The 26,372-nt window shown below is 35.6% G+C and overlaps 2 protein-coding genes across 5 annotated transcripts; one reads left to right on the plus strand and one right to left on the minus strand.

Moving 5' to 3' along the window:
• Nucleotides 1–533: 533 nt before the first annotated feature.
• Nucleotides 534–5,061, plus strand: LOC123564812 (glutathione S-transferase 1-like). Of its 2 annotated transcripts, none has more exons than XM_045358641.2 (5): nucleotides 534–812; nucleotides 1,989–2,159; nucleotides 2,460–2,518; nucleotides 2,844–2,985; nucleotides 3,868–5,061. In XM_045358641.2, the coding sequence occupies exons 1-5, from the start codon at nucleotides 741–743 to the stop codon at nucleotides 4,156–4,158; spliced, it is 735 nt and encodes a 244-aa protein (XP_045214576.1). In that variant the 5' UTR covers nucleotides 534–740; the 3' UTR covers nucleotides 4,159–5,061. The 2 variants fall into 2 exon arrangements, with proteins under 2 accessions (XP_045214576.1, XP_045214577.1); XM_045358642.2 differs by lacking the exon at nucleotides 534–812 and adding an exon at nucleotides 1,598–1,752.
• Nucleotides 4,872–26,346, minus strand: LOC123564810 (STAM-binding protein-like). 3 transcript variants are annotated; one of them, XM_045358638.2, is made up of 10 exons: nucleotides 26,201–26,346; nucleotides 22,034–22,279; nucleotides 20,671–20,746; nucleotides 19,990–20,082; nucleotides 19,041–19,414; nucleotides 17,566–17,752; nucleotides 16,781–16,918; nucleotides 13,928–14,040; nucleotides 10,187–10,289; nucleotides 4,872–9,392 (listed from the first exon to the last, which is right to left on the minus strand). In XM_045358638.2, the coding sequence occupies exons 2-10, from the start codon at nucleotides 22,258–22,260 to the stop codon at nucleotides 9,327–9,329; spliced, it is 1,377 nt and encodes a 458-aa protein (XP_045214573.1). In that variant the 5' UTR covers nucleotides 22,261–22,279; nucleotides 26,201–26,346; the 3' UTR covers nucleotides 4,872–9,326. The 3 variants fall into 3 exon arrangements, with proteins under 3 accessions (XP_045214573.1, XP_045214574.1, XP_045214575.1); XM_045358639.2 differs by lacking the exon at nucleotides 26,201–26,346 and adding an exon at nucleotides 25,839–26,117; XM_045358640.2 differs by lacking the exon at nucleotides 26,201–26,346 and adding an exon at nucleotides 24,109–24,567.
• Between the last annotated feature and the right edge of the window lie 26 nt (nucleotides 26,347–26,372).

Here is a 26,372-nt window from a genome sequence, read left to right on the forward strand (position 1 = left end):
CATCGGACGTACTTGATCGTCTTTTACCAAATGCAAGTGAATACAATTCGTCTAATTGCAGATGCTTTGGGTTTCGGTAGGTATTTCAACAACAACACGTATATAAGTTTTGTGTAAAGTAATTTATCGCACCAACGTTTCGACATATCGACACACTTTAAACATTAAATGGTAGAGGAAGACCCCAGTTTTCGGCTCTGTGCACTATTTCCTCGGTGGACTACAAGCTAACTGGATATCTTACTCACATGAAACAATTCTCGAGCAGGATGCGAACTCACAGGCCCCCATCCCGTCGGTGAACGACAAAGAATTGAAAACGGCAACATTAACCACTCAGTCATAGAGGCTCATAACACTGTACCCTTATTAACGTTTTTTTCAGCCGGTTATGTTAAACGTACTTAAAACTCTAACCATGGTTTCTGTGCAGTTGTGTGGTGTTGGCGACCACTACAAATCAATAAGAAATTGTACACTTAGAAACTATTTCTTTCTCTTTGTCTTTCGCCGCTTTAACATATCACGTTACTTAAGGACTATTTGTAGATACTAAATGACCTATTGTCTATTTCATTCTTATTTTTTTTTTCGTATTATATTTTGTTGAAAATGAAAGTCTTTTATAAACAAGGAAAAATTCTATCGTATAAATGAAGTAAAAACTAAAATGGTACCGTATTTTCGCGAGGACTTCATAAACCTAGTGTATTTTCTGTAAATTTTTGCAAACTGTCACCATGTGTCGTTGTGGACTATGTTTATGTTTGTGTTTCAAGAAAAAGCCGGAGGAGGTGTTTGTCAAACCGAGGGTAAGTTAGAAATGAAGCAATGTTGCCTTTAAAGTTTTTGTTTGTTTGTTTTGGGTTTAACGCCGTTTTTCAACAGTATTTCAGTCATGTAACGGCGGACAGTTAACCTAACCAGTGTTCCTGGATGCTGTACCAGTACAAACCTGTTCTCCGCAAGTAACTGTCAACTTCCCCACATGAATCAGAGGTGGAGGACTAATGATTGCAGACACAATGTCGTTTATCAAATAGTCACGGAGAACATACGCCTCGCCCGAGGATCTAACTCACGACCCCGCGATCCGTAGACCAACGCTCTACCTATTGAGCGCCTTTAAAGTGTAGTGGTATCTTTAGATGTTTTATTATTGAATAAAGACTTACTGAAAAGCTATGAAGGTCTTCTAGGTTTCGGTACGTTCGTACCTGATATGCTATTGTCTTCGAACTTCATCGAAATTTTGTTTGACATCTTACATCTCTATGAAAGCAGGATTTGGGCATAGTAAACGTGCTATCTTGATAGATAGGACCATTTGACAGTGCAGAGCGTTTAGACAAAAGTATTTCCCGAAACGCTTACTGTACAAAGAGGCATCAGTATTATCATTATGCATTGCGGTCTAGTTGACCACCAGAGTGCTGCTTGGTAAAGCTAGATACCATTGGGAAATCATGACTTCTGTGCCGTTTTCTAATAGTAGGTTCTAGGTGTTCCGTTATATATTTTTCGTTAGTGATAGTATGCAATTCTATATCATTTGTCTGAAAGAAAACAATAGAATTCTTTTGGCGGTCTACGAACCGTGGCTTTGAATGAGCGTATTGTTTCAAAAAAGTGATCGAAGTTACCGCATTTAAGTTAAGTTTCTGTTGATATGTATTGTAAATTATAATAAAGAAAAAAATGTTGCTATGTTTATGTATTGGGGAGAAGGGTGAGGAAATAACACTGCAGCCGGTAAGTTATTTTTAACTAAATCACTTCAAACAGACCATCTGAAATTTAAAGACAACTTATACTTTATGAATAATAACACCCCATTTTGGTTTTACATAATTCATACTTATTTGACTGTGAAACAAGATATTGATTATCAGTAGTGTAAAAATATCTGAAACTATTCTTACCTAAATAAAAAAAACGCCCATTTCGGTTGTTGAGTTATAAATTAGTCTGTTGTATTCATATCTCAGATGGGAGTCGGACCCAGTACCACTACCCCAAAGAACCTAATTCTGTATATTCATGGATTGAGCGCCCCCTCGCGGGCAGTATGGATGACAGCCAAGGCAGCTAGTATACCAGTCACTATACGATATCTAGATCTGTTCAAGGGAGAACATAAAACGCCAGAATTTGCAAAGGTATGGAGTTGTCATAATTAATGAACTTCTATGATGTACAGATAGCAATAATACATTTTAAAACAAGTCTGGAAATTTATTTGTATCCATTCTGTTTTACGTAATTTTAACTCTGTGTTAGATTTATTGCCGATGTAAGTCAAAATGAGCTATTTACTTGCGTGTCAAAGACTCCTGACTTCTAGCTTCATTTCTTAAAGGGATTCTGGCTTTTCTTAGAATATATCAAATGCATGCATAGTCAGCATGGCACCATGCCTAATGACCATTCTCCTCCATTATACGATTATTGATTTACAGATTAACCCCGACACAACGGTACCTACACTACAAGATGGCGACTTCTCCTTGTGGGAAAGGTATTGTCTTTATTTGTACCCTATCACTCAAAAAAGTAATATGGTGGGGACCACGGAAAAGCGGAAACCTTTAAACTTAAATCCAAACTCAAAAATTATCTTGGTTCAGAATATGTTCTTTTTTAAAAATAATAATCCCTCTAACACAAGAAACCCCTCTAAACTAGAAACCCCTGTAATTTGGAAACCCTTCTTAGCTGGAAACCTCTTAAGACTGACATTTCCCTTTGGTTCCGAGGATGTTCGTTTTACGGAGGGTTCCATAACAGTTAATACTTCAAAGATCTTCGTTTTACCTAAATAATTCATTGTTGATGTCTTACAGCCGACCAATTATGACGTATATCGTGTCCCGATACGGGAAGAACACGAGACTGTATCCCAAGGATCTGCAGCAGAGGGCTGTATGCGACAGACTTCTGCATTATGACCTCGGTTCCGTCTACAAAACGATCAGTGAATACATGGTAAGTAACCATCATTTATTTCGATGGCATGTTATATATAGAAACTTTTCCAAAACAAGATCTGAATAAAGTACAGTATCAAAGTATACGACGGAGGAATTGTTACTAGAAATGTTAACACGGGAGATGACTATTCTCACTGTTATGTTAGGGCACAGAAGTCTGTATCCTTTCAGTAATATGTTGACAATCGCCAATCTGGACTGAACCCTAAGCAAGAACCTTGGATTTTGAGCTAGGGGTTAAAGTGTCGCCGTGTTATCATGAATTAGGACAATACAAAAAATACACATTAAATAGTTGACCTTTAAATATATGACCTATCCATTTAAAATCACATGTATGGCAAAGCGGGGACTTATTGTAATGATAGTTACTTGTGCCGAGGTGTTTCAAAATTATACAAGCCGTGACATGTGATTTCAGAATACACCTCAAACTAATATGCTCATCCCCACTCACCTTCTTTAAAATGCAAGGACACAAACATGTACTCACATATGGACAAGAGTGATATTCTATGCCCCTCCAACCCACCATATTTAACTGCTGGGGCATAAAAACGGCCACGAACATTTGGCCTGAGATAGTTTTTAGGTGTTTTGGAATACCTGGCTGAAGATACCTTCTCAAAACAATGTGAATATATAGTTGGTTAGTGTAGGCAATCTTAGTTTTATTTATTTATTTACAGCAGTAATAATTTACCATTGTGTTGAAGAACTGGTGTAGACAACTAATAATGACAAAACCGTCATTTTAATCTGCAACTAGGTCATTTAGTATTCTTGTTTTTTGAAAAGCTGAGAACATTTTCAGTAATGAGATTTACGAAGCTTGCTCTTTGTCTGCAGAACGTCAAAGTCCGATCTTATTTTTCAGTATCCACAATTATTTCAAGCGAAGCCCCCAGACACAGACAAAGAAGGCGCCATGAGAAAAACGTTCGACTACATGAATCGTCAACTACAGGGCCAGAAATATATGTGCGGTGACGACATGACTATTGTTGATATTTCCATGGCAACGAATCTTGCTCTTGTAGAACTGAGAAACTATAAACTCGACACGTGGCCTCTCCTTTGCACATGGTTTCAGAGGATGAAAAGTTTGTCCTACTGGGCCGAGTGTAATGCTGGACTTTATGAATGGAAATCACCTATGTTAGAATAATTTTTATCATTACACAGAGAAAGATGCTAAAATCTGAGACATAATAAAAAATAACACTGAATATCAGAAAGTTTCAGACATATTGTAGACTTGATTATATTCATAAAGGTTTTATTTTTCTAGTATTTAAAATCAGTGCAAAACATGAATTCAGAATGTTGTTGCATATGCAGCAGTGTTTCCTCATTCTTTTTGTTTGGTTTAACATCACACTGACATGATTATAGGTCATGTGGTGACTTTCCAGCTTTTGATGAGAGAGGAAGACCCCAGATGCTCCTCTGGTCATTATTTCAAGCAAAAGTAGCCACCCAGGTTGAACCACTGACTTCCCACAAGACAGCTGGATGGATTTCTAACATACTAGTAGCAGAATTCTATGACAAGAGCAGTCTAAGGCAAGTGACTTGAATTTAAGTAACCTTAACCACTTGACCAAGGAGGCCCCAGTGTTCTCTAATAACATAAACAACTATCAATCTTGAATTTCAAACAATGCAAAAACATGTTTCCAATCAAGTTGGGAAATAAAAGTGATATAAAAAAAATATTTTGGACAAAGTGCCCTTTAAAAAATCTCACTTTCAATAACGAAAAATTTGCCTTTTGACACCAATTTGACATAATTTCATTCTGGTAAAGGGTTGGAAGACATTACACCTTGTTGGAAACTGTAACTTCACCTGTGAGAAAGGAAAGGGAGAAAGAAGATGAATGCTTTAATCATTTACATGTATTTTATGTTATAGCTCACATGTATATATATACTAAAAATCATGCTGTAAATGTACCAAGTAAGTATAGAGTTTTCTAACATGAAAAGGAATTCAAATCTGAACATAATATGTTTTATGCTTTATGTATGTATATAAAAATACAAATAAAACGAGTTTGTAAAAAGAAGCTATAATTCTCAATATTTTCCCAACAAAAAAGTTAAACTTTACATCACTTGTAGAAAACAATATTTAAGGTTTACTATAGCACATGCACAAGTTTTGCTTCTCCACTAACAAAATTCAAATAATACAAGCAACAAGATCAAATAATGCCAACATTCATCACAAACATAATCAACACGTTTCAACAGAAAATCATTAGTTCAAACTTTAAAATTATCACCAGTCGAGATAAAAACACCAACACCAGGCACTACCGGGTAGTCTCTTTTAACAGTTTTTCACGTTAAAAAAACCCATCTTTTCAGATGCCTCCTTGCAAAAACAACATATTAAGTCAAACACAAAAAGACAACTAGAGCTATCATTAAGGCGATTTTATACTTTCAGACTCTGTCCTGATACAGGGAAAGCACAAGAGCTTGAGAAAGCAGGGCAATATACTAGGACCCCAAGTTCTAGATCTGAGGAGGAGGATATATAATTTAAAGATGGGTGTGGGTGGGGGGGGGTTCTGTGCAGCAGTGAATACTATGGCACAAGAAAATGAGTGATTTTGGGGGGAAGGGGTGTTAATACTGGTGTGTGGGAGTTGGGTTTGGGGACAGTTAAGTAGACTGTTGCACTAAACAAATCATTTTATCACACACCTTAATTCCATGTTTAATGTCAATACCTTGAAAAGTTTTGAAGCTGTGCTCTGGAAAAAAATGTAATCAACAATTTTTAACACGTGATCTTGACCTCTGACCAAGTTCATGCACTCTGCACATCGTATCATTGTTACCTACCTACATGCCAAGTTGGAAGTCTATACTTTAGTTATGCTCTGGGCACAAAATATGACGGACAAATTTGACCTTGCTGTGACCTGCGGCCTACAGACCTGGTCCATGCACTCTACACATCATGTCATTGCCACCTACTTATATGCTACTTTAAAGTGAATCTATTGAATGGTTATTATGTTACGCTCTGGACAAGAAATATGACGAACAGACACACACGCTATCAGAGAAGAACAATTAAAGGTCATATGGTGATTTTTCAGCTTTTGACGAAGGAGGAAATTCTCAGATGCACCTCTGTGCATTATTTTATCATGGGCAGGCACCTAGGTAGAACCACCGACCTTCTGTAAGCCAGCTAGATGGCTTCCTCACATGAAGAATTCAACGCCCTCAGTGATGCTCGAACCAATCTCGGCGAGGTGCAAGTGATTTGAAGCTAGTGATTGTAACTATTCAGCCATCAATTATATACACTGACTGAAACTGAAAGACAACAATTATTATGGAAGGCTGACATTAACACTACTGTGGCAATGACACAAATGATATCTAGCTGTTATGGTATCTAAATTATGGAGTTGGCATCACATGATATAACAATTTACATTTAAAGTTAGAGAATGACTAGAGTAAAATATTTACACCTGTTTAAACAACAAATTTACTTAAGCAGCTTGGAACAATACTGATCACATAACATCATTTTGCGAGTTTGCGACACAATGAAATAACAACAGCACCGCCTGCGGCTGCCATTGCTCATCTGCAGGTGCTGGACAATATGTAAGAAAAATGTTATGGTTCTTGGCCTTCTTACTCATCTTAATTGATGACAAAAAAACAATATGAAGTTTCAAAGCTACTGTAAGTATTCAAAAAAAAGTGAAATTAAACAAAAAACAACCAAGAAATACTGATTAAGTTAAAAAGGTCCATAATCCTGACAAAATGCAAGAGAGTAATAGTTCTTGACCTACATACTAATGTAATGATAATTAACAAGTGTACAAACTTTTAAAATTATAGCTCTTATAGAATTAAAAAAGTGGACCTAAATAAAAAGAAATTCAAATTTTCTAAGTATATAAAGGGCCATTATTCTGACTGAATGCAAATCAGACTTATGGCTCTTGGCCTACATACTCATCTAAGGTTGATAAACAAGTCTGCGAAGTTTCAAAGCTAGTGTTCTTATAGTATTCAAGTTAAGTGGATCTAAACAAAAATTTTAACCAAGAAATTCAAGTTTTTCTAAGAACGAAAAGGGCCATTCAGATAAAATGCAGGTTAGAGTTATAGTTCTTAATCTACTTACTCATCTGATGATGATAAACAAGTGTGCAAAGTTTCAAAGCTGTAGCTCTTATAGTTTTGGGGAAAAGTGGACCTAAACAAAATTTTAACCAAGAAAATCAAATTTTCCAAGTGCAAAAAGGGCCATAATTCTGACAAAAATGCAAATCAGAGCTATGGTTCTTGGCCTACATAGTCACCTAATGATGATAAACAAGTGTGCAAAGTTTCAAAGCTGTAGCTCATATAGTTTTTGAGAAAAGGTGGACCTAAACAAAAATTTCAACCAATGCCGACTCCGACAAATAAAGTGACGACAATAACTCGTAGATTTTTTTTCAACAATCAGGCGAGCTAAAGATGTATTTTCCAACAGCATAATATATAGTATTTGTTCTCATGTACAGTTTGAATGATTGTATCTAAACAAAATTATAAAGCTTATAAAAATGTTCCGTCATCATCAATCTTGTCAATGACAGTAGAAAGAAATAAGTGGATAAATAATTGTTTTCTTAAGGTAGTGGACCTGTAACGGCATTTAGTAATTTCCGTGCAATTACATATTCTTGTATGGAGTTTCTTTATTTTTGTTTTTTTGTTTGGTTTAACATCACACTGATACAGTTATACGTCATATGGTGACTTTCCAGCATTTGATGGTGGAGGAAGACACAAGGTACTCCTCCAGTGTCTGGGCGGAACCACTGACCTTCTATAAGCCAGCTGGATAGCTTCCTTTCATGAAGAATTTTACGACCGAAGTGAGGCTTGAACACATACTGATGAGGGGCAAATGATTTGAAGTCAGCGACTTGAACCACTTGGCCATGGAGGCCTTTTGTATGATGTTTCTGTACTTTCATAAGATATTGTGGTTCAGATTTATACCTGGCTTTTTGTTCATACTAGAGAATGCCAAAGCCACAGTTTACAGAGAATGTCACATATATATATATATACCCAAATATATATATAAAAGGCCTCCTTGGCCAAGTGGTTCAAGTCGCTGACTTCAAGTTTTTCTGAAGACATACAGTTCTGTTTGCAATTTTTACATCAGTTTAATGAGTTATTGCCTCCCTTTGATATTCGTTATTACTTCAGGAATTAACTTTCTTTATCAGGATATGCTGGGTTTTTTTTAAAGTATACAGAAAGCATTATGGAACTGTAAGCACACTGACTTGACCTCTGTTGGAAACTATTACATGATTACATATTTAGAAATCACTGATCTATAGTTTGTGCTATTGACTGGACTACTGTAAGTCGATACTAAATCTTGCTGTGCTAAAGTCAAAACTTGAAGAAATATATTATGAAAATATGTTTCTGATGCCATTTAATAAATATTTTTGATAAGATAAACTGTAAGTTTAGATGTTGAAAAATATGCACTTAAGTTAGAAAACTGAAAATTATACACGTGAAGCCCGAGATTTTTCCAAGTTTCAAAAAAAAAAAAAAATTCCTGTCCTGGCTTTTGAAACAAGTATTGCTGTTTATTTTCAATTTCAGTGTAGATATAAGTAATGCATATAGATGCATTGGTACAAGTCAGATATATTACTGTCCTCTGAATAATACCTCTGATTCCCCCAAACTTTAGTTCTCTTTTGATGTATTTTTTTGACGGACCGTCAGGGGAGGTAACTAGAGTCATGGATTGGGACTTGGTCAGCTCTAACAACTTATGTTTTTGTTTCATTGTACCTAAGTGATGTTTAGTAAAAGGAGCATTACATGGATACCAATAAAGTATTCAATAAGCACTTACAAGATACTTTATGTAGTAGACCTGTAATGACAGTTGGAAATTTTGTTGGGTTACACATTAAAAGTTGATATAAAAGTTAAAATTGTATGAACCATAGAAAGTATGGAACAGCTCAAAAACACAGATTATCGAATCAGTGGAGAATTTTTAGTCAAAATTAAAATCAATTTAATTTTAATCTATGTTGCAGTTATGTTGGAGTTATGCTTCACTGTTTTCTCACAAGCCTCTGTTACATGGTGGTAGCTTCCCGAAACTTCTACTTCCAGTAATTGTCTTTATATATATATATATATATATATATATATATATATATATATATATATATATATATATATATATATATATATATAGGTTTGTTTCCTTGTCAACACCTTGTATAAACCTATTCTGCCAAACTAGCTGTTATTTTGACCTCAGATCAACTAGAATAACATTTCTATCATCTACAAATCTTGCATGGGAACAAGTCTGAAAATAAAAGAATTTTCTGTGTAACATTTTAAATGTAGTTAGAAAAAAAATACATACTGAATATTCTACAACAATCAAATTTCATTCGCTGGAGCTCAACAAGACATGAAAAATTGGTTCGAGTAATTGGTAGTTTGAGCCATCAAAAAGTATACTTTGTATGGGGATTTTTGCTAGGACCCGACGAGTTCGAGCCCAGGATGGCGTTCAAGTTATCAGACTTCGAGTGAACAAGTTCAACTATATTTGATTTTCAGTTGTGCTGAACTAGAGATGTTAATAATATATAAATTAAGTTACTTATGTGGTTTATAATAGCAGTAGATTGTACTCAAACATGTTTAAAGGCCTGGTTTAACTCTGAGTGACATTTAGCTCATTCTTGAAGAAAACCACAATCTTCAGTAAAAAATGGTAAAAATCTTGTGGAGCTGCTTGAAATCAATGTTCAGCTATAAAAGCTATAAAAGTGTCTAAAAATAAATGCGTGACCACTTCATTTAGTTTAAAGGCATGTCTTCACATCACAAAAAACATGTAAAAATCTCAATACTTTGTCTTAGATCAGGCTTCAATCAATGCCGATGTTGAATATTTAAACACAAAAGTAACACAGTAATATGGAAGAAACAATGGGAAAAAAGTTTATGTTCACTTCTTGTTCATATTACATTTAGATCTCATTTTATCCCTTGAAAAAAGGAAAATGATATAAACATGTTTATCACTAAACTGGATTAAGTAATAGAAGTTACAGGGAAAAAATTCATCAAACAACAACAGCTACGAACCTCAAACACAGGTGGATGTTTTGTGTGTTCATGGTGGCCCCTCTTACTACATCTGGCAACTTCTGGTAGACCACGATCTGGTGTCAACATGAAAACACCCGTTCTGTAATATATCACTTGAGATTTAATAATTTAATAAATGAGCCGTGCCATGAGAAAACCAACATAGTGGGTTTGCGACCAGCATGGATCCAGACCAGCCTGCGCATCCACGCAGTCTGGTCAGGCTCCATGCTGTTCGCTTTTAAAGCCTATTGGAATTGGAGAAACTGTAAGCGAACAGCATGGATCCTGACCAGACTGCGCGGATGCGCAGGCTGGTCTGGATCCATGCTGGTCGCAAAGCCACTATGTTGGTTTTCCCATGGCACGGCTCAAATGTTACAAGTAATTGATATAATAACAAGAGCTGTCCATAAGACAGCACGCATGACTTTTCTCAGTGCTTGGCTCTGAATTCGAGCTTTGCAAGTAAAAACTTTATAAACTCTTAACCAAACAATTCTAAGTTAAAAAGGGGCAAAACTCTGTCAAAACTCAAATCAGAGTTATGGGGATTGTTTCTCCTGGAGTAGACTTTAATAGTAAATGACTATTTCAGGTTTCAAGTCAAAAGCTTTGACAGTAACAGAGATAATTGACTTTATCAAAAACTTTCACAAAAAAATTCTAAATTAAAAAGGGGCGTAACTCTGTCAAATTTCAAATACTTTGATAGTATGATTATTTTAAGTTTCAAGTCAAAGCTTTAAAAGTAACAGAGATATTTGACTTTATCAAAAACTTTAACCAAAAATAATCTAAGTTAAAAAGGGGCATAACTCTGTCAAAATTCAAATCAGAGTTATGGGGATTGTTTCTCCTGGTGTAGACTTTAATAGTAAATAGTTTAAATCCTAATGTCTTTAACCTATTGATCTCAAAAACATTAGGAATTCTACTAAAGTAGTGCTTAGTCACCCTGTAAATTCTGAAAGCTGAAGCTAGTATACTTTCTGACTTAACTGTCCGGAAATGGTAAGTGATGGACTGACCATACCGTTCCATAATATGTACCTTTAATTCAAAACAGATATATAAAATACAATATCTCTAAGGAAATCTAAATTTTTGGCCAGACCCGAATGCTTTTATGGCCTTGGAATTTTTTGACAGGAAAATAATTTCAGAAAAGTCCCAAGAATTTACCAATCTACCTAGCCTAATTTTTTTGAGCATGTTACTGGAAACAAACAATTTTTTTTTAGGCCTTATATATTTTAGGTCAATTGTAAACAAGTTTTACAAAGTGTATCAGTTATTGAAGACATCTTGTTCTTGATGGTATCCTTTGCAGTGAGGAAACAAGAGAAGAGGCCGGTTTCCCTTTTCAATATTAAGCATCAAGCAAGGGAGCTACTGGTACCATTTTCCATGTCTTTGTATGACCCAGCCACAGCGAGCCAGAAATCAAACCCTAAACCTCCTGCACACGAAGTAGACATTCTTGCACTAGGCTATCAAGGTGGTATAAATTTATAGCATATTCCGAAATACACACATGGAGAGACTGCAAAGTAGCGTTCCAACACTGTACCAATTATATATGTACAAAATAATTAATCTATCCTCATCAATATTGTTGTTTGTACAATTATTTTGGAGGAAATGAATTAACAAGAGGGCCAAGATGGCCCTAGGTCGCTCACCTAAGAAACACTCCATAACAGTGTAAAACATGTTTGACCTAGTGATTTCATGGAAACAAATATTCTGACCAATTTTCATTAAGATTGGACCAAAAAATTGGTCTCTTGCGATAAAACAAGCATTTTCTTAGATATGACCTAGTTTTTGACCCTAGATGACCCATGTTCAAACTCGACCTAGATTTTATCAAGGCAATCATTCTGACCAAAATTCATGAAGATCAACTGAAAAATACAGCCTCTATCACATACAGAAGTTTTTTCTTTGATTTGACCAAGTGACCTAGTTTTTGACCTCAGATGACCCATATTCAAATTTGACCTAGATTTCATTAAGGCAATCAACCTGACCAAATTTCATAAAAATCAATTGAAAAAAACAGTCTCTATCACATACACAAGATTTTTCTTTAATTTGACCTAGTGACCTAGTTTTTGACCTCATATAACCCATATTCGAAATTGACCTAGATTTCATCAAGGCAATCACTCTGACCAAATTTCATGAAGATCAATTGAAAAATACATCCTCTATTGCATACACAATGTTTTTCTTCGATTTGACCTAGTGACCTAGTTTTTGACCCCAGATGACCCATTTTCGAACTCGGCCTAGATTTTATCAAGGTTATCATTCTGGCTAAATTTAATGAAGATCAGTTGAAAAATACAGCCTCTATTGCATACACAAGGTTTTTCTTGGATTTGACCTAGTGACCTAGTTTTTGACCCCAGATGACCCATTTTCGAACTTGGTCTAAATTTCATCAAGGTTATCATTCTGACCAAAATTCATGAAGATCAATTGAAAAATACAGCCTCTATCGCATACACAAGGTTTTTACGTGATATGACCTAGTGACCTAGTTTTTGACCCCAGATGACCCATTTTCAAACTCGGCCTAGATTTCATCAAGGTTATCATTCTGACCAAAATTCATGAAGATCAATTGAAAAATACCGCCTCTATCGCATACACAAGGTTTTTCTTTGATTTGACCTAGTGACCTAGTTTTTGAACCGAGATGACCCATTTTCGAACTCGGCCTAGATTTCATCAAGGCAATCATTCTGACCAAAATTCATGAAGATCAATTGAAAAATACAGCCTCTATCGCATACACAAGGTTTTTCTTTGATTTGACCTAGTGACCTAGTTTTTGACCCGAGATGACCCATTTTCGAACTCGGCCTAGATTTCATCAAAGTTATCATTCTGACCAATATTCATGAAGAAGAATTGAAAAATACAGCCTCTATCGCATACACAAGGTTTTTCTTTGATTTGACCTAGTGACCTAGTTTTTGATCCGAGATGACCCATTTTCGAACTCGGCTTAGATTTCATCAAGGTTATCATTCTGACCAATATTCATAAAGATTAATTGAAAAATACCACCTCTATTGCATACACAAGGTTTTTCTTTGATTTGACCTAGTGACCTAGTTTTTGACCCGAGATGACCCATTTTCGAACTCGGCCTAGATTTCATCAAAGTTATCATTCTGACCAATATTCATGAAGATTAAATGAAAAATACAGCCTCTATCGCATACACAAGGTTTTTCTTTGATTTGACCTAGTGACCTAGTTTTTGACCCGAGATGACCCATTTTCGAACTCGGCCTAGATTTCATCAAGGTTATCATTCTGACCAATATTCATGAAGGTTAATTGAAAAATACAGCCTCTATCGCATACACAAGCAAAATGTTGACAGACGATTAGAAAAACTTACCTGAGCATAATTGCTCAGGTGAGCTAAAAAGCAGACCCGATGGTCCAACGGTAAGATGCTGGAACTCACAACCAGGGGTCAAGAATCAGATCTCAAGATCCTCCAACTAAAATTACAGCAGTTTTGAAAGTGACTTTAAATCAAGGTCCCCTGTAGGGTGTTTTACACCTTGCAAGTTAAAGAACCAGGCTGGAGAATCTTCTGTATCTTGCACTACCTTCATAGGCCTAAAATAACTAACATTCTTCTGGCAACTAACTGGCAACTAAAAATAAAAGTAGAAACACACTCTTCAGGACTATACCGGTACTTACTCATTAAACTTTGGTGAGACCACAATAGCGACAGCCTCTGGCATCAGTTGTTGGTAAGGATAATGTGTGTGTAGATCTACACTTGATAAAAATGCTGTTTGGGTTGGATGGGTCTGAAAGGAAAAAGAAAAGTTGTTTAAAACCTCTAAGTAATGGCACTCCTCCTACAGTTTTTTGAAAGGGAATAGTCCCTTAAAAATAAACAAGAGGGTCATTGACTCTAAAGCGCTCACCTGTATACAAGGTTTCAAGTGTATTTGTATAAGTAGAGTTAGGTTTCTTCTATGTTAGCCTATATTATATACATGTCACACACACTTTTGAACCTAGGGCAATAATTTGAACAATTATGGTAGACATTTCCAATCTGATATCACACGCCAAATATCAAGGCTCTAGCTATCATTGATTCAGAGAAGAAAAGTGACCACGCCCCCTGGCAGCCATGTTTTTTGACAAAACGGAATAATCTGGACAATCTTGGTAGAGGGTCACACAAGGACCATTTGTACAAAATTATTTTAAAATCGGGCCAGCAGTTTCACATAAAAATTTTTTTTAAAGTTTCTACTACATACATATAGGGAAAAGTGACCACACCCTCTGGTGGCCATGTTTTTTGACGAATCAAAATAATTTGAACAATCTTGGTAGAGGGTCACACAAGGACCATTTGTGTAAAATTATTCTAGAATCGGGCCAGCAGTTTCACAGAAGATTTTTAAAGTTTCCACTATATACATATAGGGAAAAGTGACCACGCCCTCTGGCAGCCATGTTTATTGACAAATCAAAATAATTTGAACAATCTTGGTAGAGGGTCACACAAGGACCATTTGTGTAAAATTATTCTAAAATCGGGCAAGCAGTTTCACACAAGAAGATTTTTAAAGTTTCCACTATATACATATAGGGAAAGTGACCACGCCCTCTGGCAGCCATGTTTTTAGATGAAACAAAATAATCTGAACAATCTTGGTAGAGGGTCACGCAAGGACCATTTGTGTAAAATTATTCTAAAATCGGGTAAGCAGTTTCATACAAGAAGATTTTCAAAGTTTCCACTATATACATATAGGGAAAAGTGACCACGCCCTCTCTAGCAGCCATGTTTTTTGATGAATTGGTATAATTTGAACAATCTAGGTAGAGGGTGACATAAGGACTATTTGTGTGAAATTATTTTAAAATTCAAGAAGGATTTTTCTATCTGGCAGCCCCTATGTGCAATCAAGCGGAACTGTTTGAACAACTTTGGTAGAGGACCCAAGGAACATCATGGCCAAGTTTTATCAAAATCCATTCAGTGGTTTTGGAGGAGATGTCGTTAAAACACAAATGTTACGACGGCACATTTGACAAACACACGGATGACGGACACAGCATGATCACAATACCTCACCATGAGCACTTGAGTTGTCTTTCAACTGTCATTTATATCACTACATGTCAGACTAGAAATACATTCAAAGGACACAGATGTCCCCACTTTGTAATGTTAAGACAAGTAAGTGCAAGTCTGGTAATGGCACTTGACAATGGAACATATCTGTATTGAATTTACAAACTGAAAAAGAAAACTAACAGCAAATATTAACTTCATCTTTAAATGTTTAAATGTTACATCTCCTTGTTATGGTGAAAACTGTTACCAAATTATTTGAATATCCTTCTATCATAAGAAAACTATACACCATCCAAACAAGAAAAATAACATGACATCTTTGACCTCTAAATGTAATCTAGGGGTCCAAGTCTCTCAATCAACTTATTATCTTATTATGTTAATTTGTTTTTGAATCCCAATGTCTTTTGTTGAGTTTGATGTCACATCAACACAATTATAGGTCATATGGCGACTCTCCAGCTTTGATGGTGGAGGAAAACCCCTGGTACCCCTCCGTGCATTATTTCATCATGGGTTGTCACCTGGGTAGAACCACTGACCTTCGCAAGCCAGCTGGATCGCTTCCTAACATGAAGAATTCAATCCCCTAGCAAGTCTCAAACCCACATCAGTGATGGGCAAGTGGTTCAAAGTCTGCAACTTTAACCACTTGGCTGGAGAGGCCCCTTATTATGTTGATCCGACAATGCACACCAAAATTATCTGCAAGACAAGATTTTGTGCTCACACAAACATACCCACGTACAGACTCACACACACAATTATGGATAGGGTTACACTAACATTTAATGGCGGGTGCATTAAAACAAACCAGAAAGTCACAGAGCAACACAACAAAATAAATTTATCATGTTTAACTGAACAATTACTGAATGTAAAGACACTCATTCATTGAGAAAAGACTGAGGCTTTTAGCCATTACTGGGTAACAAAATTTTTTCTTCATTCTGCACAAAGTGCTCATTCACAAGAAGCAAACTGAAAGCTTTTGCTATTGTCCAACTGAACTTAACCAATATATATGAAAACAGATAATTGAAATGCAAGTAAAATTAAAACTGGCTTATCATTATCATAGAACACTGATACGGGATGTTGTATTGGACTAAAGTGAATTTAGCCAGACCTTGATCACGTGATAAGCAAGTACTGACCATTATCCACGTCTTGTAAAACCCATGAGAGCAGAATACATCCAAATGACTGTTGTAATACTAGTAATCCTTTTATTATACGTATATCATTTTACTCAAGAATGACTTTTAACCCATCTGAGACAAGGAACTATTTATAAACCAGATCATAAATATAAATGAAAGCAGTCCAGGCACAGACAAAATACTGAATCAGATTTCAACAGACTGCAATACAGACTTTGTTTGTCAGTTCTTGTTTATTTGTGTATTTTCACAGAATATTTGTAGGTATACAATACATGGACATACATGAATCCAGCCTAGGGATAGCAAGTCATTGCTGTCTTGAAATTCAAACAAGTCCTCTTCGTTTTCTGCATTACAACTGTCGGACGTACCCGTCTGCTTCGGTACCAACACATGGGTAATAAAGAACACTCCATGATCCTGGAAGTACTCAACAACATGTAAATGCAACTAATAAACTCAAAATTAAGACAAAAGGCACATTAGGTTGATAAAAACAATTTTCTACATTCAGATGAAAGAATGCTCCACATTTAGAAAAAGGAAAGCTCCTCATTCCTAAAAACTTCTGAAAGCTCAAAAATATATTATTAAAGAATGGCAGAGAACATATTTTTTTCTTTAATCAATGAATATAAGAAAGCTGACAAGAGCATATAGTTGATAGCTAATACTTCTTGCTTTCTCAAATATAAGTCTAATATTTTGATGTAAAATTTGAAAAATGATTTGTGATAAAGAACCACTGTATTGAAATAGCCAAACAAAATGCTCTCTATCTTCACTGGCTTTTAACATTTAGTGCAGTTAATTCTGTCGATTTCTTGTTACACTCAATCCAATAAACTGAATCCCAAAGGACATGTAAAATCCATATTCAATCTTATGTGCAATAGTTGATATTAATGAATTCATGTCCCCAGGAAAAAGCTGTTTTTGCAAAACCACAGAATTTCTTGCCCAGAAATTAAAATTACTCTATAGCAATCATTACTGACAAAACAGAAATTTAATGTATGTGCCCAATTTAAGTTCATTCAAACCATAATCAAAATTAGTTCAATTACCATTTTTCCTGATAAAATGCCACAAGTTTCCACATTTCTCCTTGTATTTTGTTCCGCAATATTCATAAACTTTGTAACAATATCTCTCGGAACTAAAACATTCTTCAAGCCATATTTGTTTTCTCCAAAACCATCAGTTATCCCAAATTGGTCCTGTGGAGGTTTAGTAGATCTGTCAATTTCAGGCCTGAAAGATCATTTTGTTTGGTTTTAAGTACAATTTAGGTCATATGTTAAATTTCCAGCTTTTGACGCTGGATGAAGACCCCCAGGATCCTCTTCGAGCATTGTTTCAGGCAAGGATGGGCACTTGGGTAGAACCATACCCCATCCTTAAATCAGCTGTACCATTTCCTCATATGAAGTATTCTACACTTCAAGTAAGGTTTCAAGTTCACATCAATGAGGGGCAATTCAGAGGCCCTAACAGGTCTGAAAAAAAAGGTAAACTGTATTAAGGAAGCTATTGTCACAAGTGTCAAAACAAGGACTGAAATCAATCAACTGTAGTAGTCAGTGTAATATCAATTCCATATATGGGTCAATGACAAAATATCAAAATTGAGATAACTAAATTTTCATAAGCATCATTCTTTAATCTTTCAAATCTGAACATTTGGAAAAGTAATCTTTAAGAGTTACAACACTATTAAGTAAATAACCAAACGCATTTTCAGATATAACAATAGGATGTCATTAAAGCAATCTGACGTTGTTGCTCATGTTATGTATATTTCAAGTCACTTATGAGACAAATATTGCATTTATTTTATGTTTTTCAAAGAAATACTGAAATTTATCAGTGAAACAAAATTGATATTTTCACTGCTTCAAACAATGAAAATATCAATTTTATTTTTCTCTGGTACAGAACTACACTTGAATGCAAATAAAATATAAATTATATATATAATCGTAAATTCCTTGCAAATATACTTCAGTAAAGATTTAGATGTATATAAATACTTACAGGATCGTAAACATATACCTTCCATCATAATAAAATCTGAAAGAAATCTGGAAACTTCACAGAACTATTTGACAGTTTTTCTACAAAGATATCATGACGTCATGATGTGATGCACGTGACACTGCGTGGGTAAAATGGATATAATTTGTTTAAAACCATTGAAAATACATAAAATAAAAAGAAAATTTGTTTGTTTCAATATAAAATCGAAATATATTTCACTTGTGAACACCATAATTTACATTTTCACTCCTAGCTGCGCCACTTGTAAAAATATTTAATTATAGTGTTCACTCGGTGAAATATATTTCAATCTTACACTGAAACAAACAAATATCCTCTATCTACTTTCAAGTTTCTGTTTGGTCACCAGAAAAACAATGATTTTTCCGGATTCCTAAACTGTTTATCATGTGTAATCATGCAATGTCACTGATATAGGTTTTCTCATGCAATGACCAATAAAGTAACAGTTTTTTTGTAGAATAAATTTACTAAACTTTACCTGTCAGGTATATTAGGCGTGTAATCCTGTGACAAATTTTTCTCTAATTTCGGTCGCTGACCTTGACGTAGATCATTTGGTACAAAACTCAAGCTTCCGGATGGCACGCTTCCTCTTTCATTATTCAATCCCGATGATGGTCTGTTTTCTCCCGTGTCATCGATTAAAATATTTGGATCCCTTCTGTCTTTATCTTTCTGCTTTTCCTTTTCACGTTCTTGAAGTTGGCGGAATTTCTCTTCTTGTTCTTGTAACCATAATTCCTCTGACTGTTCTCGTAGTTTTCTGCTTCTTTCCTCTTCCTCCTTTCTTTGTCTTTCCTCTTCTGCACGTATTTTTTCCTGTTCTCGTGCAATCTCTTCTGCTTTTTTCCTCTACAATACATTAAATCAAGAATATCCAAAACATAAGCAATAGAAAAAAAGTGAATGCAATAGAAGAAGTGTGAAGATGTGTGTTTGTTGAGGTGGGAGAGGAGGGGGGTAGGGGGAAGTGGGAGCTGTAATACTAAGAAACAATATCGCAGGACACAATCAAATGAAAAAGAATGAAGTGTAAGTGTCGGGATATGGCCTAAGTGTATGACAGCATATCAGTCAGAAATAAAATATAAAGTGTGTAACGTGTCAGAAATGTGAAGAAAGAAAAAAGATTTGGGTGAGGGGATGTAATAGTGTGAGAATGTGCGTGTGTGTGCTTGGGGGAGGGAAATTTCCTCAAATTATTAAAATTCAAAATTTTGATATTTATAGTGCTAACAGCATGTCAGTCATGTAAAGATGCTTTTTCGTGTGAAAAAAACTTTACTAAACTGGCATAATTAATGCCTATTGGCTACTGTTCTTAATAAATAATAAAGTCTTTAAGAAGATCAACTGGAAGCATAGAATGCAACCAAGCTAAATAATAGCAGACTCGGTTCTTAACAAAACTTTATATCTGTCCTTACTTCTTCTTCTGCCCTTTGTTTCTCTTGTTCAGTATACTTGACAGTCAATTTGCCTTTCAGTTCTTCAGCTACAGGAAACACCTGCTTCACTTTCTGTACAATAAAAATAATTACAACTTAAACTGATCAGTGAAAGATGATAGTAGATTTATTTTTCACCATTCTGATCATTTTTTAAAAACTAATCAAATGTCTTTGAAGATATATACCACTGTTAGCAGTGACCTCATATTACAATGACGTGATCAAGTATAAATGGTTGAATTTTCTAAATATTCAATATTAAAGCTATCTGACACTGTGTAAAAATGATTTACTGAACTTTAGCATAAATAATGCAAAACTAATTCTGTCACACTATAAAGAACTGATGCAGTCAAATAAATACATAAATCCTTGACTGGTATTGAGACCAGTGAAGTTAGATAAGATTATCTCAAAAGATTGAAAAAAATAAAAATAAAAAAATATGTCACGGTATAGGACTTGCAGAACGGGGGGAAAATGTGCAGCCAGACCGGGACTCGAACCCGGATCCTCAGAATACCATTCTGATGCTCTACTGACTGAGCTAACCGGGCGCAGCGGCCTACACATTTTCTCCCCGTTTTAATATTCAAGTCCTATACAGTGACAATTACATTCAAAATACTGTGTCTTACAGGTGACATATAATTATACCTGTCTGATATTGGCTACTTCATTCTGTGGAGCTTCCTTGTATCCAGGATGCCTTGGCAGCTTCTCCACAAATAATCTGAAAAAATATGTAGAACTGGTTATTCTTTTTAAAATAACAATTACTGCATTGTCTGACAAATTGACATATATAACTGTCAGTCACTTTAATATGCTTCACAGAACGAAACACAAATTTTGAATTTCAATCGTAATTACTTCACATGCTATTAGCACCAGATTTACTCTTCAACAGGAAGAAGATGAAAAGAGTGTTGTAAACAAACTATGTGGTCTAAAGATCTCTAATTTTCTACATATTAAATTACGAAAAAAGAAACCATAAAGCTTTGTTGGTCAACCCTGAAACTTGACATTCACAAGAGCTATCACAGGAGACAGCGCACTTGATTATTTTGATGATGGGTCACAAAATAGGACACATCTGAAGAAGTTGGAGTTATTGCTTGAGTGTTAATGATTTCATAGTGGATGACCATATTGGACAATAATGAAGTCTGAGTCCAACATATCATGTAATAACAGGGATAGCGTTAAAGTGTGTCACAACATTATTTAAGGTCTAAAAGGGACATAATTCATTGAATATTTCTGTAAGGTAATTCACCATCTGTCATATCATGTGGCTAATAATGTGGAACAATTATTTTACATTTGAATCAAATTCATTTCATAATAAATGAGAAATAGCAAAAGTGCATCCCAACTTTTAACATGAAATTCTTAGTTAAAAGGGGGTATTATTCATAAAATATTTGTGCCAGAGTTATTGACCTTGTGTCATATGATGCAGGTGATGATGTGGAACAACTACTTTTAAGTTTGAAAATAACAACAGAGACATAGTAAAAAAGCATCAAAATTAAACAGAAATTCTATGAAAAAATGGGTATAATTTGCAAAATATTTGTGCCAGAGATATGGACATTGAGAGATATGATCCGGACAGTGATATGGTAGAATTATCTTATGTTTGAATCAAATCCATCAAGTAATAACAAAAATATTGTGAAAGTGCATGAAATTTAACTCGAAATTCTTAGTAAAAAGGGGGCATAATTCATGAAATATTAGTGCAAGAGTGGCCTTTGTGTCATGTTATGTGGGTAATGATGAGGAATAACTAGTTTGAGTTTGAAGCAAATCCATCAATTAATAATAGAGATAAAGTGAAAATGTTTCAAAACTTTTAACCAAGATATTGATGTGCAGACAAGACACCCATGCTGGGGCAAGTAAGACAGATCTCCATATACTCCACATAGTCAAGATAGCTATAAAGCATTCTTATCAATAGATTGATAAAATGTATGTGTGGTATTGAAACAGTGTTATCAAAACATACGTGATAAACTTCATGTATAATATGAATGCACTTTCATATTCTCCTTCGTCTTTATAGACCTTGGCCATTCTCAACATTTCAAGACCAGATCGTAGGTACCGCCGTGCTGGCACAGCAGGTTCTGCTTCCACTTGACTTGCATGATTGCACAGTTCTCGTACCTTGGCTGCAGGATCTCGTATGTAAGATAGACTTAGTGCTAAATTACTCTTCACTGAAGTGGCCATATTTCACATCTGCGTGTCTCTATGCAAAAAAAAAAACAAAAAAAAACATTATACTGACAGAAATTCATTATTTTCTTTCAATAAAAAAAAATAAGCAATGTGCACCACTAATGAAAGGAGTAATTACTTCCATTACACTTGAAACTTCTCATTGAAAAATGCCTGAAAGGAAGGAAGTATTACACTGAACCATGGGTAAGATCAAATATCCTACATGTACATGACTGGGTTTCACATTTTAATACACCTTGTATGACAATGTTCTAAAACAGCAGATTTTGTTCTGTTTTAGGCCTAGGCGGAGGTGTTGAAATCCCAGTATTTTTCACAAGTGAGACTGAAAAATATACTTGGCCACAGTCAAAATTTACTAGCCCGGATTTTCAACATTAAAACCTGCATGAAACCACTAATAATTCTTTGTTTAAAACAAAAATCTACAGGTAACAAGAGCTGTCTCAATATGATGACACATGCCCCCGATGACACTTTGAATGAACAGTTATGGCCGATGTTAGAGTTTAGGACCTTTGACCTACGGAGCTGGGTTTTGCGCGCGACACGTCGTCTTACTGTGTCACACATTCATGCGTAGTTATTTTAAAATCCATGCATGAATGACAAAGATATGGACCGTACACGCCCATCAATGCACTATCATGAAAAATGACCTTTAACATCTAAGTGTGACCTTGACCTTTGAGCTACGGACCTGGGTCTTGCGCGCGACACGTCGTCTTACTGTGGTACACATTCATAGCAAGTTATTTGAAAATCCATCCATGGATGACAAAGATATGGACCGGACACGCCCATCAATGCACTATCCTTTAACGTCTAAGTGTGACCTTGACCTTTGAGCTACGGACCTGGGTCTTGCGCGTGACACGTCGTCTTACTGTGGTACACATTCACGCCAAGTAATTTGAAAATTCATCCATGGATGACAAAGATATGGACCGGACACGCCCATCAATGCACTATCCTTTAATGTCTAAGTGTGACCTTGACCTTTGAGCTACGGACCTGGGTCTTGCGCGCGACACGTTGTCTTACTGTGGTACACATTCATGCCAAGTTATTTGAAAATCCATGCATCGATGACAAAGATATGGACCGGACACGCCCATCAATGCACTATCCTTTAATGTCTAAGTGTGACCTTGACCTTTGAGCTACGGACCTGGGTCTTGCGCGCGACACGTCGTCTTACTGTGGTACACATTCATGCCAAGTTATTTGAAAATCCATCCATCGATGACAAAGATATGGACCCGACACGAAAATTGCGGACAGACTGACAGACCGACAGACCGACGGACCGACAGACGGTTCAAAAACTATATGCCTCCCTTCGGGGGCATAAAAACACTTATAATACAGTGTATCTGGGATATAAATTAACACTCAGACCCTATTAGCCAACTGGGCTCCTTACTGGCAAATTCTAGGGGCCCAGCCTAAAAGTTAGGGGCCCAGCTATTTTTAGCGGAAAAATATACTAACAGCGGTTTAGATCGACATACTTAATAATAAGTCTTGTAATTTGCTTCCTGCCAAAATACATCAATTTTTTAAATATAATTACAGAACACTCATCAAACTCACACTGAAAAGGAAAGCTGTAATCAACCAGTGCATGACATGTTCTAAATATAGGACACAGCCTCTCAAACACAGACGCATTTAAGTTTGAGCGATTTTTGCAGCACTAGAGGATTTGGGTTATTTATGGGCATTTTGATTGAGGCTGCACGCTTATGGACGTCTGCATTCTAGTATTTTGTTGTATTGTCGAGTTACAGGACTCGCAATTACGAAATTATTACTTGTACAAAAAGTACAAACCATGTTTCGGTCGGTGTTCTATGCAGCCGCAGTCTATTAACAGCCCATGTTTCATTAAAGTCCTCATTGGCCTTTAGGTCTTTAAATAATCCTGATAATATTTCCTTTTGACGCCGCGACCGACCATTCTAAGCTCTTTAACAACCTTCAATAAACCTCTACTTTCTAGTCTTGTATTTCTACGGGCGCAGCCATTGTTAGTGACGGAGTAAATGATCCGCGTATTCCGATTGGTCGTAGTATATATCGGTAATTTTGATTGGTCGATTTAAGTGACGTAGTGCATATTAATAAGACAGTCTCGGAAAAACCCAGAATATTGACATTAATAGAATCCAAAGCCATTCGCCGGCTGGGCGAATATTTTGGAAAATTGACTCGACCAGCTTCAAATCTTGTCACACTGGGCGACTGGGCGAGTGTTAATTTATATCCCTGTGTATTACTTTAACTGTGACACAAAATAAGCTGCCAACACTTTTGCTTGACAGTATGCAAGTCTGAATTTAAAACAAGTCCACGAGGCAGTGGAACATTTAACAGAACATTCTGACTTGTACTTGCGAGATCTCTTTGTGCTTCTTTTTTTGCCTGACTGTTGACTCTAGTTTTTGTCGGCAGATGAAGTTGTAACAACCAATTTTTAAAATTTTCAAAAATTGTTTACGCCTCCAGTTTCTATTTGCCAAGTTACCATGTGCGAGACCAAGACAAAGAACCCCAATCAGAATGCAGAAAGAGATGCTTTATTTAGCAGTTTATGGTTTTTCAAAACTGCAGCAATCAAGAAGCCCTCGGTGGGTAAAACATTCTTTTTGTACGTTTAATTATTTTATAATCTCCATAAACTTGAAGCAACAGCGTTTCTAAATCATTCTTCCCTTTTCTCATTTTATACCTAGTCAAAATAATTTGTTTATATTTGTGACAGGCAATCTTACCGTCAAAACTTAGAAGGACCAAAATAATGGAGGATAAATCATAGTACATCGTCATGTGAAGTTATTGGTTTTATCGCTTGCACGTATATTGCAGTGTAGGTCTACGCGGTAGATGTTTATCGTGTACAGTACATACATAGGTTAAATTCATAATTTTGGAAAATAGTTGATAATTTTTACATAAATCAATGACTTAAATCCCGGCCCTTTTGATACATGTAAGTTTCATTGAATTTTTCTCATATTCGCAACAAAATCAGCATTTAAACCTAATTCGGCAGCTATAACAATTTCATCAGAAATTTTCTCCACTATTTTAGTCTTTCGAGTGTTTGACGTGAGTGGAGATATGTCCCATTAGAAAAATAACTCAATATTTCCTAGGATCATGTCAATTTGTTGGACTAATTTTATACCTGAAAATTTATGCTTTTTCATGGGAAAACGGAAAGAAAAAATGTACATGTCTGCCATCAGAATGTCAAGACTTGGACAAGTTGGGTATAGAAATTCCATACCCCTGGGCCTAAGAGAAGGACTTCAAGACTTAAAGTAATACAATCTGTTGGCACTGCTTTCAATAATTCTTATCGTAATTGCCCCTAATTTGTCCATAGTGCATCTTTAATAGTCCTTAGTGGCCCATAGTGCCTCCTTAGTGGTCTTTGCTAGGAAAACTGCCTGAAATAATTTACTCATATCTTTTTTATTTTAACATTTATTTTTTAGATTTTTCTTAAGGGTCCTTATTGTACCCTAAGTCACCCCTTAGTGGTCCTTAGTGCTCACTTAGTGGTCCTTTGTGCCTCCTTACTGGTCCTTAGTGGTTTATTGCAGGACCGCTTCAAGAAGGTGGACTAATTTTAAGCCACTTCCTGAAACTTAGAAATGGCATTAAAACATGCCTGGTTTTCAAGGCGATAAAATGATACTGTATTCAATCTTGATTTCCATTTGAAACGAAATAATTTCACTTAACCTGAATTAAAAGGAAAAACTAAGCTTGTTTATGACTCATAGCCTTATGCATAATGATAATAAAAAAATTAAATTTGTAGAAAAATTTTCATATGCATTTTTATTTTAACTATTGTCATTGTGATTCAAGCAGCCAAAATAGAGTCAACGATTGAATGTGAGCGCATACATACATTTCTTAAACTTGCATTACTGTAGAAAGTTCCTGACGCCTTTTTGATTTTGTTAAAAGAACTATTTATCAAATTTTGCAATAAAAAATTGTGTGTATTTTTTCGATATCTTGGTCAAGTAATTTTGACGCACAAATCAGAACATATCCGACTGAACTGTGATGCACACCAC

This window comes from Mercenaria mercenaria, chromosome 2 (assembly GCF_021730395.1).
Source record: "Mercenaria mercenaria strain notata chromosome 2, MADL_Memer_1, whole genome shotgun sequence".
Classification (NCBI taxonomy): domain Eukaryota; kingdom Metazoa; phylum Mollusca; class Bivalvia; order Venerida; family Veneridae; genus Mercenaria; species Mercenaria mercenaria.

Excerpts from the sequence above, each read along its gene's own strand:
- LOC123564810 (XM_045358638.2), bottom strand. The coding sequence starts at position 22,260 with ATGGCCACTTCAGTGAAGAGTAATTTAGCACTAAGTCTATCTTACATA. Across the intron at positions 16,919-17,565 it reads GCATTTTATCAGGAAAAATG|GATCATGGAGTGTTCTTTAT; the intron begins GTAATTGAACTA and ends GAGTACTTCCAG. Across the intron at positions 10,290-13,927 it reads GTCTCACCAAAGTTTAATGA|AACGGGTGTTTTCATGTTGA; the intron begins GTAAGTACCGGT and ends GATATATTACAG.
- LOC123564812 (XM_045358641.2), top strand. The coding sequence starts at position 741 with ATGTGTCGTTGTGGACTATGTTTATGTTTGTGTTTCAAGAAAAAGCCG. Across the intron at positions 813-1,988 it reads AGGTGTTTGTCAAACCGAGG|ATGGGAGTCGGACCCAGTAC; the intron begins GTAAGTTAGAAA and ends TTCATATCTCAG. Across the intron at positions 2,986-3,867 it reads AAACGATCAGTGAATACATG|TATCCACAATTATTTCAAGC; the intron begins GTAAGTAACCAT and ends CTTATTTTTCAG.